The sequence below is a fragment of the Berghia stephanieae genome, chromosome 6 (assembly GCF_034508935.2).
Source record: "Berghia stephanieae isolate SIO BIC M18660-M18661 chromosome 6, UCSD_Bste_1.3, whole genome shotgun sequence".
Lineage (NCBI taxonomy): Eukaryota > Metazoa > Mollusca > Gastropoda > Nudibranchia > Aeolidiidae > Berghia > Berghia stephanieae.
In genome coordinates this window covers 24,841,594-24,856,593 of record NC_088365.1, presented here as the reverse complement: position 1 = coordinate 24,856,593, position 15,000 = coordinate 24,841,594, and the positions used below count along the sequence as shown (strand labels likewise).

General features: G+C 39.0%; 1 protein-coding gene across 2 annotated transcripts in view; it reads right to left on the bottom strand.

Moving 5' to 3' along the window:
* Positions 1-15,000, bottom strand: part of LOC144974740 (ras-like GTP-binding protein rhoA) — a 26,915-nt gene that overhangs the window by 3,487 nt on the left and 8,428 nt on the right. Inside the window, exons 1-3 of one of the 2 annotated variants that reach the window (XM_078917949.1) lie at positions 4,573-4,708; positions 1,528-1,711; positions 415-564 (exon numbers count right to left, since the gene is read on the bottom strand). In XM_078917949.1, the coding sequence (XP_078774075.1) occupies positions 415-564; positions 1,528-1,689 (312 nt within the window). In that variant the 5' untranslated portion in view covers positions 1,690-1,711; positions 4,573-4,708. Of the gene's footprint in view, positions 1-414; positions 565-1,527; positions 1,712-4,572; positions 4,709-15,000 lie in introns of those variants that run through there. The other variant, XM_078917950.1, reaches the window with a different exon arrangement.

Sequence of the window (15,000 nt, the reverse complement as noted above, 5' to 3'; positions counted from 1 at the left end):
CTGGTGATTTTTTTCCTTTCATCTTAATATTATAACATGGCGTTCCAGAAATCATATCTCATCAAACTGATATTCGATTTTGTATAATTCGCTCCTCCCCCCCCCCCCCCCCCCCCCCCCCCCCCCCCCCCCCTCCCTCTCCCTCTCTCTTCCATTCCATCCTTTCTCTCTCTCTCTCTCTCTCTCTCTCTCTCTCTCTCTCTCTCTCTCTCCCTCTCTCTCTTAACTTCCCTTTATCTTCCCTCCTCTCTCTCTCTCTCTCTCTCTCTCTTCTCTCTCTCTCTCTCTCTCTCTCTCTCTCTCTCTCTCTCTCTCTCTGATTCTACTTTCCAAAAAACGTTTGGGCCCAGCAAAGACACAGCAAAGCTATCGCTAGCTTTTTGTCTCGCGTTGCCTCGTCTACGGAACACTCACCTCCGACATCCATTTCTCCGTGATGTTGTCCAGGCTATCGGGACGGTCGATCCCAAAACACATCAGAATGACGTCAGTGTCCGGGTAAGACAAGGGACGTAACCTATCGTAATCTTCCTGGCCTGCTGTGTCCCAGAGGGCTAGTTCAACCTGAGGACGAGCGGCGGGGGGAGGGGGTGCGAGCGGGGGGGGGGGGGGGGCATGAGAGTGTCAGATAGAGTCAGTAATGATAATAAGTAAAAATAAGTAGAGCAGGCATTGACCAATTAATATAATTTAAAAAATAAAAACAGTTTACAGATAAATATAGAAGCATCGATGATAATTTCATTATCATTATTATTAACATGACAGCATCAACATCATCAACATGATCATCATCATCACCACCACATACTGCCGTAATCTGGAAAAAAACATTTTTAACAATTTGGCCAGAAAACCCGTCCTTCAAATATCGATCAATTTAAATGACTCTCATCTTGGCAAATATCTCTAAAAAACCTGGGACTTCGCGAAGTCTACGGTTTGAGAGTTTTTACCACGATGAGGATTTTTAAATCGATCGATATTTGAAGGACGGGTTTTCTGGGAACTAATCCAACACCACCATCGCCACAACAACCACCACCACCACAACCACCACCACCACCACCAACAACAACAACAACAGCATTTACCACTCACCAGCCTATTATCCACCACGATATCGGCCACATAGTTTTAAAAAACCGTTGGGACATACACCTCTGGGAACTGATCCACCACCACCACCATCAACACCACCAACAACAACAACAGCATTTACCACTTACCAGCCTATTATCCACCACGATATCGGCCACATAGTTTTCAAAAACCGTTGGGACATACACCTCTGGGAACTGATCCACCACCACCACCACCACCACCACCACCACCAACAACAACAACAACAACAACAACAACAACAACAACATTTACCACTCACCAGCCTATTATCCACCACGATGTCGGCCACATAGTTTTCAAAAACCGTTGGGACATACACCTCTGGGAACTGATTCAACACCACCATCGCCACAACCACCACCACCACCACCACCATCAACAACAACAACATTTACCACTCACCAGCCTATTATCCACCACGATATCAGCCACATAGTTTTCAAACACCGTTGGGACGTACACCTCTGGGAACTGATCTCTACTGAAGACGATGAGCAGACAGGTCTTCCCACACGACCCGTCTCCGACAATCACCAACTTCTTCCTGATCTCCGCCATATTCATGGACGCCGGTTCAAGTCTGTATCTGGTCAAGAGATTTACACAACAAATTGTTTACCGTTTAGAGATGGTCGGTCACAAATAAACAGAAATGTGACATATGTAGCCCATCGCCCCAACGTGGTTTTATATCGGGCGGATCAACCCAACTAAAGGTTACGAAGGTGAAAAACGGCCTATTCTGTCAGTTTCAGTGTGCTTCTTTCACGTCTACACCATTTGCATAAGCACTGAAGGTCGGGTAGACACTTTATAAGAATATGTCCTTACGGACGGATAGACACTCCGAAAAACAAAACAATAAAAACATGAACACATGGCTTAAAACCAGATAGGTGGCAGATAAATATTTGGGACAATTTAAGTAATGTATTTATCTTTTTAAAAACTTGAGCTTTTATATGGCGCATAATCCACTAAACATTGCTCAAGACGCTTTACAAAGGGTCCCTGACCAACAGCAACATGTATCATGTAGAACGAGACATAACGCCTGTTAGGTGATCTTACCATTTTTACCGACAAGGACAACGCTGTTAACGGCCAAGTACTCATTTTACACCTGAGCACTGTGGGATCGAGGCTCGAACCCAGGACCTTCCGATTCGAAAGCGAGTGTCATACCACAAGACCACATATTATCATTTTAGTTATTTATTTATTTATTTATTTTTTTTGTTATTGGCTGAAGAAGATCTTTTTTTAGTCCGAAACGTTCCGTGTTTGGTATTAATTTTTTTTAAAAGCTTAAATATATATATATATATATATATATATATATATATATATATATATATATATATATATATATATATATAATATATATATTCATTTTTGTTTATTACTTGTTTTAGATAGAACGAAGATGACGTCAATCAGGTCTTTGTTATTTTTTTTGCCATCCACGTTTATGAGTAATTCTCACTAAATTGTATTAACCAGACTATAAACGTTCAAGGTTACACAGAGTTTTGTGCGTTGGTCCGTTATAGTTCCAGATGGCAATGTTGAGAGCTTCTTGGACAAGCGAAAATTATCTGTAGTCCACAGCTTCTCACAGCTTTGTATCACGTTGACGCTGACGTCACACGCTACAATGTGCGTTTGTGATAATAAAAAAAAACCAACGATGCGGGTTTGATATTATAAATAACAATGTGAAATTGAATGTAAGTTGGTAAGCTTCAATTTAAAAAACGAAAACAGATAAAAATGGACGTTTCGGGTTTTCCCTTTATGAACAAAATGATGAATGAAACAGTACAGACGTATGAGATAATGTGGTTAGTGGTGTTGTTAACAACCCATTACCACATTATCTCATTCGTAGTACTAGTCAGGTCTGCGATAGGATAATGGAGCCGGAGTTTATTTCTATAGGGGGCGAGGTGGCCGAGTGGTTAAGGCATTGCACTGTGACCCGGAGGGTCCCGGGTTCGAGCCCCGATTCAGGCACTTTGGTTTTTTTCCTTTCTCAAGATTATTAACTCCCAATTTGCTCACTTGGGTGATTCCTGTTGACATCAGACATCTTGTTTGATGAATTATCTATATTCCTTCACGGAATGCCTAGGCGACGATATCTTATGATGTCGTGGTGGAAGGGCATAATTTTCATTTTTTTTTTCATAGCGTGAAACAGTCAATAGCAATTAATCGATCTTTTCATATCAACCAAAGCAGACCTAATCAGTTAACAGTTGTACTCTGGATAATGTCGTGTACAAAAATTTTGGCCAGAAAACTCATCCTTCAAATATCGATCGATTTAAATGACACTCATCTTGGCAAAAACTCTCAAACCTAGGGCTTCGCGAAATCTTCTATAAATCCCAGGTTTGAGAGTTTTTGCCAAAATGATGGTCATTTAAATCGAGCGATCGATAATTGAATGAAGGACTAGTTTTCTGGTCAAATTTTTAAATACGATATTTTCCAGAGTACGACTGTTAACTGATTACGTCTGCCTTGGTTGATATGAAATACACTCTAGTTTGTCTACTATCTCTGCTCTGCCGTGCTCTGGAAAAACATCTATTTAGAAATTTGGCCAGAAAACTCGTCCTTCAAATATCGATCGATTTAAATAAATGACCATCGTTTTAGCAAAATCTTTCAAACATGGGACTTCTCTAAATATGGGTTATATATCAAAAATGATAACGACAATCTGGTAACATATCTAGATTACAGTAACCAGATAAAAAAATGAAGGAGCAGATAACGATAAGGTACAAACTACAACATGAGACATTACAAAAGATTAATCAGACAGGGTTTTTAAAAAATCAAACACTCCATTTGATTTATTTTTTGGAATGAAAGATAACAAAAGTATCTCAAGATTGACAAAATATTATGATATGAGCCTACTACTACTACTACTACTAACACTACTACTACTAATAATAATGACACTACTACTACTACTACTACTACTACTACTACTACTACTACTACTACTACTACTACTACTACTACTACTAATACTACTACTACTACTACTACTACTACTACTACTGCTGTTGCTGCTGGTACTACTACTATCACTGGTATTGTTATCATTAACAACAATATTAATAATAATAATAATAATAATAATAATAATAATAATAATAATAATAATAATAATAATAATAATAATAATAATAATAATAACAAGAACAACAACAATAATAATAATAATAATAATAATAATAATAATAATAATATAATAATAATAATAATAATAATAATAATAATAATAATAATAATAATAATAATAATAATAATAATAATAATAATAATAAACAATAATAATAACAATTTTCAGATGTTCAAAAAGTGTTTAGATTTTTTAAAAATCACGCTGCATATAACAATAACAATAACAACTTTAATCCTCACCTACTTTCACAACCACGAAATTCCAACTATGACATCAGAAATATTAATATAATATCCATAATATTAATTTATCGTCCCCTTTGCCAAACTGACCGACCGACCTAACCTAACGCCACTGACACCGAATGAATCAAAAACTGACCACTGGCCACTACAACATGATAAACATTATCGCTATATCTACTATTATCACAGACGTGTTTCCGATAACTAATCCGAATCCACACATTTAATTTATTCTCGGACACACTCTAAGACCTCCAGGGGTGTTCGTCTTGGCTGATTGAACACAAGGTAGCTGCTACAACACACTACTGGACTTCGGCTATGTGGTCTTGCGGTTAAGACACTCGCTTTCGGATCGGAAGGTCGTGGGGTCGAGCCTCGCTCGTCGGCGCATAGTTGAGTCCTCGGAGAAGGCCCCTTACTTACATTCTCTCCCCGGACTCAGGTGCAAAAAATGAGTACCTGGCCATTAACAGCGTTGTTTCTGTCCGAGAAAAAAAATGTAATGTGGATATTGAGTTATATAAAAGCTCAATTTTGAAGCTCAATCATTAAGTAGAATTCCTTCAGAGCCAATAGCACAGTTACCTGCTTGAGTTTTTCAAAATTCGTAGTTTCCAAGGGAAACATCGATAAAGTCACTTTAAATAGTTTTACAAATCAATATCTAAATAAATATGATCCAAAATCCTAAATGTTAAATAAATAAAATAAACTTCCCTTTATTCATCCCAAAGGGGAAATTTGTCTCTAGGGTCTATTCCAGGGGAAGACTGGAATAACCCAGGTGTCAGCCGCAGTGCAGCGCCGCAAATTGAACTAGGTCGAGGTGACTTGCTCAAGGCCACACAGCGCAGCGGCGGGTGATCGAACTCGCTACCTTTCGGGTACGAAGCAAAGACCGTACCGCCGAGCCACGCTGCCCCACTAAGAAACTAAACTTTTCTTTTCAACAAGATTTATTGAGTCAAAGAGACCAACGCAGTTCTGAAGCTGGAGTCAAAAATTCGTATTTCTACGAATTTTTCGTGGTACTAGGCAGGTCTGCGATAGGCCCACGGAGCCGGAGTTTATCCCGGTTTGTGTAGCTTCAAAAAGTCAAAAAACAATTGATCGATATCCTTTGGATAGGACGCTAGTCTATCGCAAAGTACTTTCCGCCAAATCTAACAGATCCAGCTACTTAATCACTGTTGGGAAGACACGAGGGATCGGAAAAAATCTCGACTGCACCCGGGATCGATCACGGTCACATTGCGTGTGAGGCGAGCGCTCTACCAACTGAGCTATCGGGACCCCCTACTAAAAAAAATAATTAGAACTTTATAAAGTGCAATATCCACTAAACGGATTCAAAGCGCTTTAAAATGGGTGCCTGACTCACAGCAACACGCAACATGTAGAACGAGACATGACGCCTGTTGGGCGATATTACAATTTTTGTTTTCCAGAGACAACGCTATTTACGGCCATGTACTCATTTTACACCCGAGTACGGTGTGAGAAATGTGAGTAAAGAGCCTTCTCCAAGGATTCAACTATGCACCCAACCCAGAGCCTTCCGATCCGAAAAGCGAGTGTCATACCACTAGACCACATAGCCACACACTCGATCATGAAAAAAAAACTTTTAAAAGAATTTTACAAAAATGTAACCCACCGACTCAAAACGGTGTTATGCCGGGATGAATGAGGGACCCTATGTGGTCTAGTGGTATGACACTCGCTTTGAGATCGGAAGGTCCTGGGTTCGAGCCTCGCTCGGCGCATAGTCGAGTCCTTGGAAAAGGCTCTTTACTCACATTCTCTCAGCGTACTCAGGTGAAAAATGAGTACCTGGCCGTTGACAGTAATTACTTTTTTTTTTACGAAACCCGCCGAAACCCATAATCCCAGGTTCACTCCCCTCTGGTGTACACTTCCATGAGTCCCAGGTTCACTCCCCACTGCTGCCTACTTTCCATAACTTTGTCGGGTTTCAGCGGGTTTCGCCGCGTTTCGTAAAAAAAAACACCCGTGTAATTGGATTCAATAGTCTGATGTCACGTCGCCCAGCAACGTCGGCCATCATGGTTCTAAACAAAGAAAATCGGTAATTTTTATCCTTCATGCTGGCTAGAACTTTTCATAATAATAAGACATATTATGTCTTGTGATCAGAATGTGTAAAAGTCAAAATATGATCAGATTTATAATGTTTCCCCCCCCCCCCCCCCACCCCCCCTCCCCCTCTGGATACGCTTTTATGCTCGTCGGAGAAATATTTCATAAGGGCGTCCGCCATTGTTACGTTAGTTTAGAGCCAGTTACTAAGTTACCATGCGTCATTACGAGGGAAGTGACGTTATGACTGTTGAAAGGTATTGCCCATCATCAAATTTAGTGCTAATTATAGTTTTTGTAGGATTGTTGTCTACGCATTTCATCAAAATCTGATTTATTTTGGATTTCTATTGTACACATTTTCATGTGATGGGATTGGCAGCTCTGATTTCAATTCTACAGTCACTTTTTAAAAAAATAAAAAAATTGAGCTTTTATACAGTGTAATATCCACTAAACGTACTCAATGCGCTTTACAACACGCAAATAATTAGAATAAAATAATTGAGCTTTATATAGCGCAATATACACTAAATGTGCTCAAAGCGCTATACAAGGGGTCCCTGGTCATCAGCAACATTTAACATGTAGGACGGGACATGTAGAAAGAGACATCATATGGCGCCTGTTAGGCAATATTGCATTTTTATTTCTGACAAGGACAACGCTGTTAACGGCCAGGTAGGTAGGTACTCATGACCAATTTTCAATTACAAGTAGTATTTTTCGATTTTACATAGCCGTATTGATATATTATTTTTCCTTACATTCAAAGTTGTGTAAAACTGTCTGTGAATGATACAATGCAAGCTATATGAGATTCTGTAATTATAAACTATTATATAAGGCATTTAAAGGATAATTCCTATATTAAGCCTTTAGTAAGATAAGATAAGATAAGATAGAAACAGACTAACACACTCGAAGTAATACACAAATTCAAGGCAAGCGTCCAAGGAGACAGCGTGGCCATACTCATTCATTCATTCATTCATTCATTCATTCATTCATTCATTCATTCATTCATTCATTCTTTCATTCATTCATTTTTCACTTCCTGTTTTGCTTTATCTGGCCTTGTTTATGATGGTACACATTTCTGCCGTACAGCGACAAAACCCAGTATGATGGCAAAACCCCATTTTACAGGAGAGCCGAAAAAATGTTCAAATTTTACTTCAACTTTTTACAATAACTATGCGGAGAATTGATGCAAACTTGGTATCAATCAAAAGATATTTATTTTATTCTATCACTTTTGAAGTATAAAAATAAAAATTATAGACCGGGACTTTTCGAAATTTTGAATTTACTGTTATACTGGGTTTTGTCGCTGTACGGCAGATTTTTTCCCCGATGTTTATCTTACGTCCTTGCCTGCTCCCCAAATTTGTTACTGTTAATTTCAAAATAAAAATGGGGTTTTTCGAATGTCGTCGTCCTCGTCCTCTCGTATTCAATGTTTTGTTCATTCAATGTTTGCGGCAATGTGGTCTAGTAGTACGATACTCGCTTTCGGATCGGAAGGTCCTGGGTTCGAGCCTCGCTCGACGCATAGTTGAAGTCCTTGGAAAAGGCTTTTTACTTACATTCTCTCACCGTACTCAGGTGTAAAATGAGTACCTGGCCGTTAACAGCGTTGTCTCTGTCGGAAAAAAAAAATGCAATATCGCCTAACAGGCGTCATGTCCCGTTCTACATGTTACGTGTTGCTGTTGGTCAGGGACCAATTGTCAATCGCTTTGAAAACGTATAGTGGATATGGCGCTATAAAAGTTTACGTTTTTTTTTTGGTTTGTTTTTCGTTTCATTCCTGAGTTGATTTTATCGAGTGATTTTTGTTCTTGTGTTTTTACTTCCTGCTTATGCTTTATCTGGCAATGTTTCATACATAATTTTCTCAGAAGTTTTTATCTATTTACTACGTGTGTCCGCTCGTCGCCATCGTTAACCTATAGATAGTATGCTGTTGGCGAAGAAGCTCACAACATTGCCATCCGGAACTATAACGGACAAACACACAAAACTCTGTGTAACCTTGAACGTTTATAGTCTAGTTAATGCAGTTTATTGAGAATTACTCATAAACACGGAAGGCTAAAAGCAATAACAAAGACTTGAGTGACGTCATCTTCATTCTATCTATAAGTTTACGATATCTACGGTCCGCTACCTTCCTAATTAGTCACCGTGAAGCTTTCAAAACGCAGTAAACTCCCCCTAAAATCCCAAGAAAAGTGTAAAGAGAAATGAGTCACGTCATTTCTATTCGGTAATAATATTATGTTGAGGTGACCGTCACCAGATCCTGGCAATTGAATTTAAGTTTTAAAAAGGGGCTAGAACTAAAAAATTTAAAACCGACTTGTACATATATTATGTAGTGGATATTGTGCTATATAAATACTCTAGGGTTTTTTTTAAAAACACTCTCCTTACCAGCCATTATTAGGATTTTCCCCTTTTAATCACTCAAACACAATAGCAGTAAAGTTCTTGCGATACACAATTTCTTTAGCAAAACATGCTTTACAACACACTGTTCATTTTCTTCAAAATACATTTGAATGAGAAAATTGTTGGTTGTATCGTTACGAATGTGACGATTTTCCTATAGTTGGTAAGGAGAGGGTTAAGTCAATGTTCAGTCAGTAACTAATTCATACTGAAATCTGAACAAGTTAGTAAGGAAGGTGCCAGACAAAGGAAGAAAGATAAATAAAAGAAAAAAAAATCAGTCTTTCTCCAAGCTCAAAGCTCTTTACGAGCCCCTGACAAACAGCAACGTGTACCACGTAGACATTACGCCTGTTAGGCGATATTACAATTTTTTCAGACAGATACAACACTATTAACGGTCCGGTACTCATTTTAAAACTGAGTACGGTGGGAGAATGTGAGTAAAGAGCCTTTTCCAAGGACTCAACTATGCACAGAGCGAGGCTCGAACCCAGGACCTTCCGATCCGAAAGCGAGTGTCATACCACAAGACCACATAGCCGCACACAATAGGCTTCAACAATCGTGACGTCACTTCCTCGGTAATGAAGCATTGTAAATTAATAACTGGTTCTAAACTATCGGAGCAATGTCGGACGCCCTTATGAAATACTTCTCCTTCGAGCATAAAAGTGAATCCAGAGGAGAAAAACACTATAAATTTGATCATGTTTTGACCATCATACATTCTGATCACATGATCTGTGAAAAAGTTCTAGCCAGCATGAAGAATAAAAAGTACCGATTTTCCAAGCTGCTGGTTACCTGGAGGACGTGACATCAGACTATTGAATCCTGTTAAGTAACACTGGATTGGAAATAGTCATGGGTGATGACACACAATTCTAGGAAATCTTGACTGTAGGCGTGACTGTTCTGGGAATGTTGTGTTTATTCTGAGACATTTTGGGAAGGAGGTTGTAATTATTGGGCGTGGGTCTAAGAGTGTATTTTATTTTCGATACAAAAAATCTACAACATATAAAATTAGACATAATTGTGGAGAGAAATGAATGGAAAGAGACTGACACGCACGCACGCATACAAACACACACACACACACACACACACACACACACACACACACAGAGAGAGAGAGAGAGAGAGAGAGAGAGAGAGAGAGAGAGAGAGAGAGAATGGGAATGAGTGATGATGATAGATATATGGGATAGAAAGATAGATATATATATATATATAGATAGATAGATAGATAGATAGATAGATAGATAGATAGATAGATAGATAGATAGATAGATAGATAGATGGATAGTTAGTTAGGTAGATAGATAGTTTAGCAGGAAGGTATGTAGGTAAGTAGGTAGATAGATAGATAGATAGATAGATAAATAGATAGATAGATGAAAAAGAGACAGACAGAGAGAGAGATAGATAGAGAGAGAGAGAGAGAGAGAGAGAGAGAGAGAGAGAGAGAGAGAGAGAGAGAGAGAGAGAGAGAGAGAGAGAGAGAGAGAGAGAGAGAGAGAGAGAGAGAGAGAGTCATTGTCACGAGCGAGTCAAATAATTATGACAACGAAATGATTTTCTCTGATGAACGGTGACTCATCTCCCTTTGATGTAGAGACGGCTTGATAACAATGCGCATACACTAGTTAGTAGATGTGTGTTAATATAACAACAAACACACTTATCTATCGTGCATATTAGTTAACACATCTGATGATGATGCTTTAATCATTGAAAAACACTAGAATACATTGTGTATAAGACACGAACATACGGGGTTTGCTTGCCGTACCCTGGATAACTCATATTTAAAAGTTTGGCCAGAAAACTCGTCCATCAAATATCGATCGAGTTAAATGACTCCCTTGTCCACCCAGCAGTGAATGGATATCTGAGTCTGTTAGATTTGGCGGAAAGTTTTTTGGGTTAGATTAGCGTCTTATCCAAAGAATAGCAAGCAATTCTTATTGTTTATTTCACGCTATAGAAACCGGGATAAACTCCGGCTCCATGGGCCCAATGGCTCTGAAGGAAAGAAGGACTAATATAGATAGAATGAAGATGACGTCACCCAGGTCTTTGTTATTGTTTTTGCCATCCCGCTTTATGAGTAATTCTCATTCAAATGTATCAACCAGACTAACGTTCAAGGTTACACATAGTTTTGTGTGTTGTTACATTTTCGGATGGCAATGTTGTGAGTTTCTTTGCCAAGCGCGTAACATCTTTTGTTTATTTCTGATAATTGTATCTGTTTCGTCCTGTTTATTATCTACTAAGAAGGGTGATATCAATCCCGAGGTAAGAAAAACAATAGACCAATTATATTGTAGAATATCCAGGGAGCAGCGTGGCTCTTTGCTTCGTACCCGAAAGGTACTGAGTTCGATCAGCGACCGCTGCGTTTAGTGGCCTTGAACAAGTCAACTCGCCCTAGTTCAATTTGCGGTGCTGCACTGCGGCTGACGCCTGGGTTATTCCAGTCTTCCTTTGGAATAGACCTTAGAGACAAATTTCCCCTATGGGATAATAAAGGGAATGATGAAGCGCTTTACAAGGGGGCCCAAGCCAACAGCAACACTTAAATAATATGTCGGACGAGATAGAGTTTCGACAGAGACAACGCTGTCAATGGCCTGGTAAGCATTTTACACCTGAGAGAATGTTGAGAGAATTTACGTAAAAAGTATTTTCCAATGACTCAACTAAGTGCCACTCGGAGCGAGACTCAAACCCTGGACCTTCCGATCCGAGATCGAGTGTCATATCAGTAGACCAAATTATAGATAGTGTGCGCTTGGCTAAGAAGCTCACAACATTGCCATCCGGAAGTATAATGCACCAACACACACAACTATGTGTAACCATGAACGTTTATAGTCTGGTTAATGCAGTTTAGTGAGAATTACTCATTAACATGGATGGCAAAAAAAAAATAATAACAAAGACCTGAGTGACGTCATCTTTGATCTATCTATCGTGTTTTAGCGGAGAACTTATCACCCAATTGGCGGTCTGATTTAAAGAACAAAGAGATGAGTGACGTCATCTTCATTCATTCTATAGAAAAATCGAAAATGACGTCACTCAACTCTTTGTTATTGTTTTTAGCCAGCCATTTTTATTAGTAGTTCTCACTTAATTATATCAATCAGACTATAGATAGTATGCGCTTGGCCAAGAAGCTCACAACATTGCCATCCGGAAGTATAACGGACTAACACACAAAACTGTGACCATGGACTTTTATAGTATGCCTAATACAGTTTAGTGAGAATTACTCATAAACATGGATGGCAAAAAACAATAACAAAGACATGAGTGACGTCAACTTTGTTCTATCTATAAACGTTCAAGGTTACACTTAGTTTTGTGTGTTGGTAGGTTTGATGAAAATGTTGCTGCTTGAAGCTCGAAGGGAAAAAAATAAAGAATAAGAATTGAAATGTAAGCTTCAATTTATTAGACGAAGACAGATACTGTGGACGTTTCGAGCTTCCCCTTTATCAACAAAACAGATAAAGGGGTAAAACGAAATATCCACAGTATCTGTCTTCGTCTAAGAAATTGCAGCTTAAAATGCAATACTTATCTTTATTTTTTTTTTTTATTTTTTTTTTGTGTGTTGGGAGGTGATATCGGCTGGCGGATGTTGTTGTTTTTTTGTTTTGTTTTGGGCTAAACTACGCAAAGAGTCGATTGAATTTCTGCAGAGACATCAATTGCTTAATATCGATATTGAACTTCTGCAGAGACATCAATTGTTTAATATCCATATTGAACTTCTGCAGAGACAACAACTGTTTAATATCGATATTGAACTTCTTCAGAGACAACAACTGTTTAATATCGATATTGAACTTCTTCAGAGACGACAACTGTTTAATGTCGATATCACAATAAATGGCGTCGTCCCATGTAAAATGTCATAGAATGACGTCAGCATTAGTATGAAGTGAGTAGGTGACTTTTTAAAAACGCACTAAGTCCCATTTTCACCATTCGAAGAAAACCACAATTTTGTGTCATTTATTTATTGACTTAAAGAGGAAAATACGTGTCTTGTGTGCATCATAAAACAATAGGATTCAATAGTCTGATGTTACGTCCGCCCAGCAACTAGCAGCTTGGTTCTAAACAAAGAAAATCGAGACTTTTTATTCTTCATGCCAGCTAGAATGTTTTCACATGTCATGCGATCAGAATATATAAAAGTAAAAACATGTTCATATTTATAATGTTTTTCTCCTCTGGATACACTTTTATGCTCGTCGGAGAAGTATTTCATAAGGGCGCCGGCCATTGTTCAGATAGTTTAGAACCAGTTACCAAGTTACTATGAGTCATTACGAGGGAAGTGACGTCACGACTGTTGAAGCCTATATTAGACCAATCAAAACATGTTATTGGTGACACACTTTCATACGTGCTCAGACAAACATAGTTGGTTGTATATAAATAGTTCGAAGTTGACGTCACTCAGGTCTTTGTTATTGTTTTTTGCCATCCGCGTTTATGAGTAATTCTCACCAAACTGTATTAACCAGACTATAGATAGTATGCGCTTGGCTAAGAAGTTCACAACGTTGCCATCCGGAAGTATAACGGACCAACACACAAAACTCTCATCTTCATTTTTCATCATTGCCTTTTTCACCCTGGGTCAGGGTATAGGCCACAGACAGTTTCCATCCTTCTCTATCCTGAGCTAACTTTTTTATCTCATTCCATGTCTTACCACTTCTCGGTAAATCAGCTTCTTTAATTTTTCTCCATGGTCCTCGTGGCCTTCCCCTTGATCTTCTGCCCTGAGGGTTCCAGTCCAATACTTTCTTTGTTTTAGTGGAGTCATTCTTTCTAAGCGTGTGTCCAATCCACCTCCATCGTCTTCTTCCTATTTACTCTCCCACTGGTTTCTGCTGTGTTCTTTTCCATACTTCTTCATTTTTTATTCTATCCATCCATTTTATTCTGAGTAGCTTACGCATGCACCTTGTTCATGTTAACAAAAATCTGTACCCTCCTTACAAATTATGCCTGTGATGCATTTCAAGTTTCACATCCATACAGTAGGACAGACTTCACGTTTGAGTTGAAAAGTCTTAGCTTTAGTCGAAGGGAGATATCTTTAGTTCTCCAAACTCTGTTCAAAGATGTGAATGCAGCCTGTGCCTTTCCTATTCGTGCTTTCACCTCTGCTTCCGTGCCTCCATTCTTGTCAATTATACTCCCGAGATAGCAGAAAGTGTCTATATCTTCGAGTTCCTGATCTTTTACTTTGATCTGCTCCCTTTGACGCGTACCTACCCTCAAGACCTTTGACTTTGAAGGGTGAATTCTTAGGCCAATTGATTCCGAGAGGCTGTTTATAAATGTGGTTTTTGCTTGCATCTGGTCCTGGGTGTGGGACAAAAGAGCCAAATCATCTGCAAAATCCAGATCATCCAACTGTGTCCAGGGGGTCCACTGTATCCCATTTCTTCGCGCTATGGAGGTTTCCTTCATTAGCCAATCGATGGCAAGGATGAACAGGAATGGTGAGAGCAAGCATCCTTGCTCGACACCAGTCTTAATTTCAAAGCTGTCAGAAAGCTGATCTTCATGTACAACCCTGCAACTTGATCCTTCATACATTTTCTTAATGAGGTTTACTATCTTTTCCGGCAGTCCATAATGTGCCAGAATTTTCCACAATGTTGCTCTGTCAATACTGTCGAAAGCATTCTCGTAATCCAGAAAGTTGACAATAAGAGGAGAGTTCAATTCTATAGACTGTTCCACTATGACTCGCAGAGAGGCAATCTGGTCGGTGGTTGAACGGTTTTTCCGAAAACTTGCCTGTTCGTCCCGCAGTTT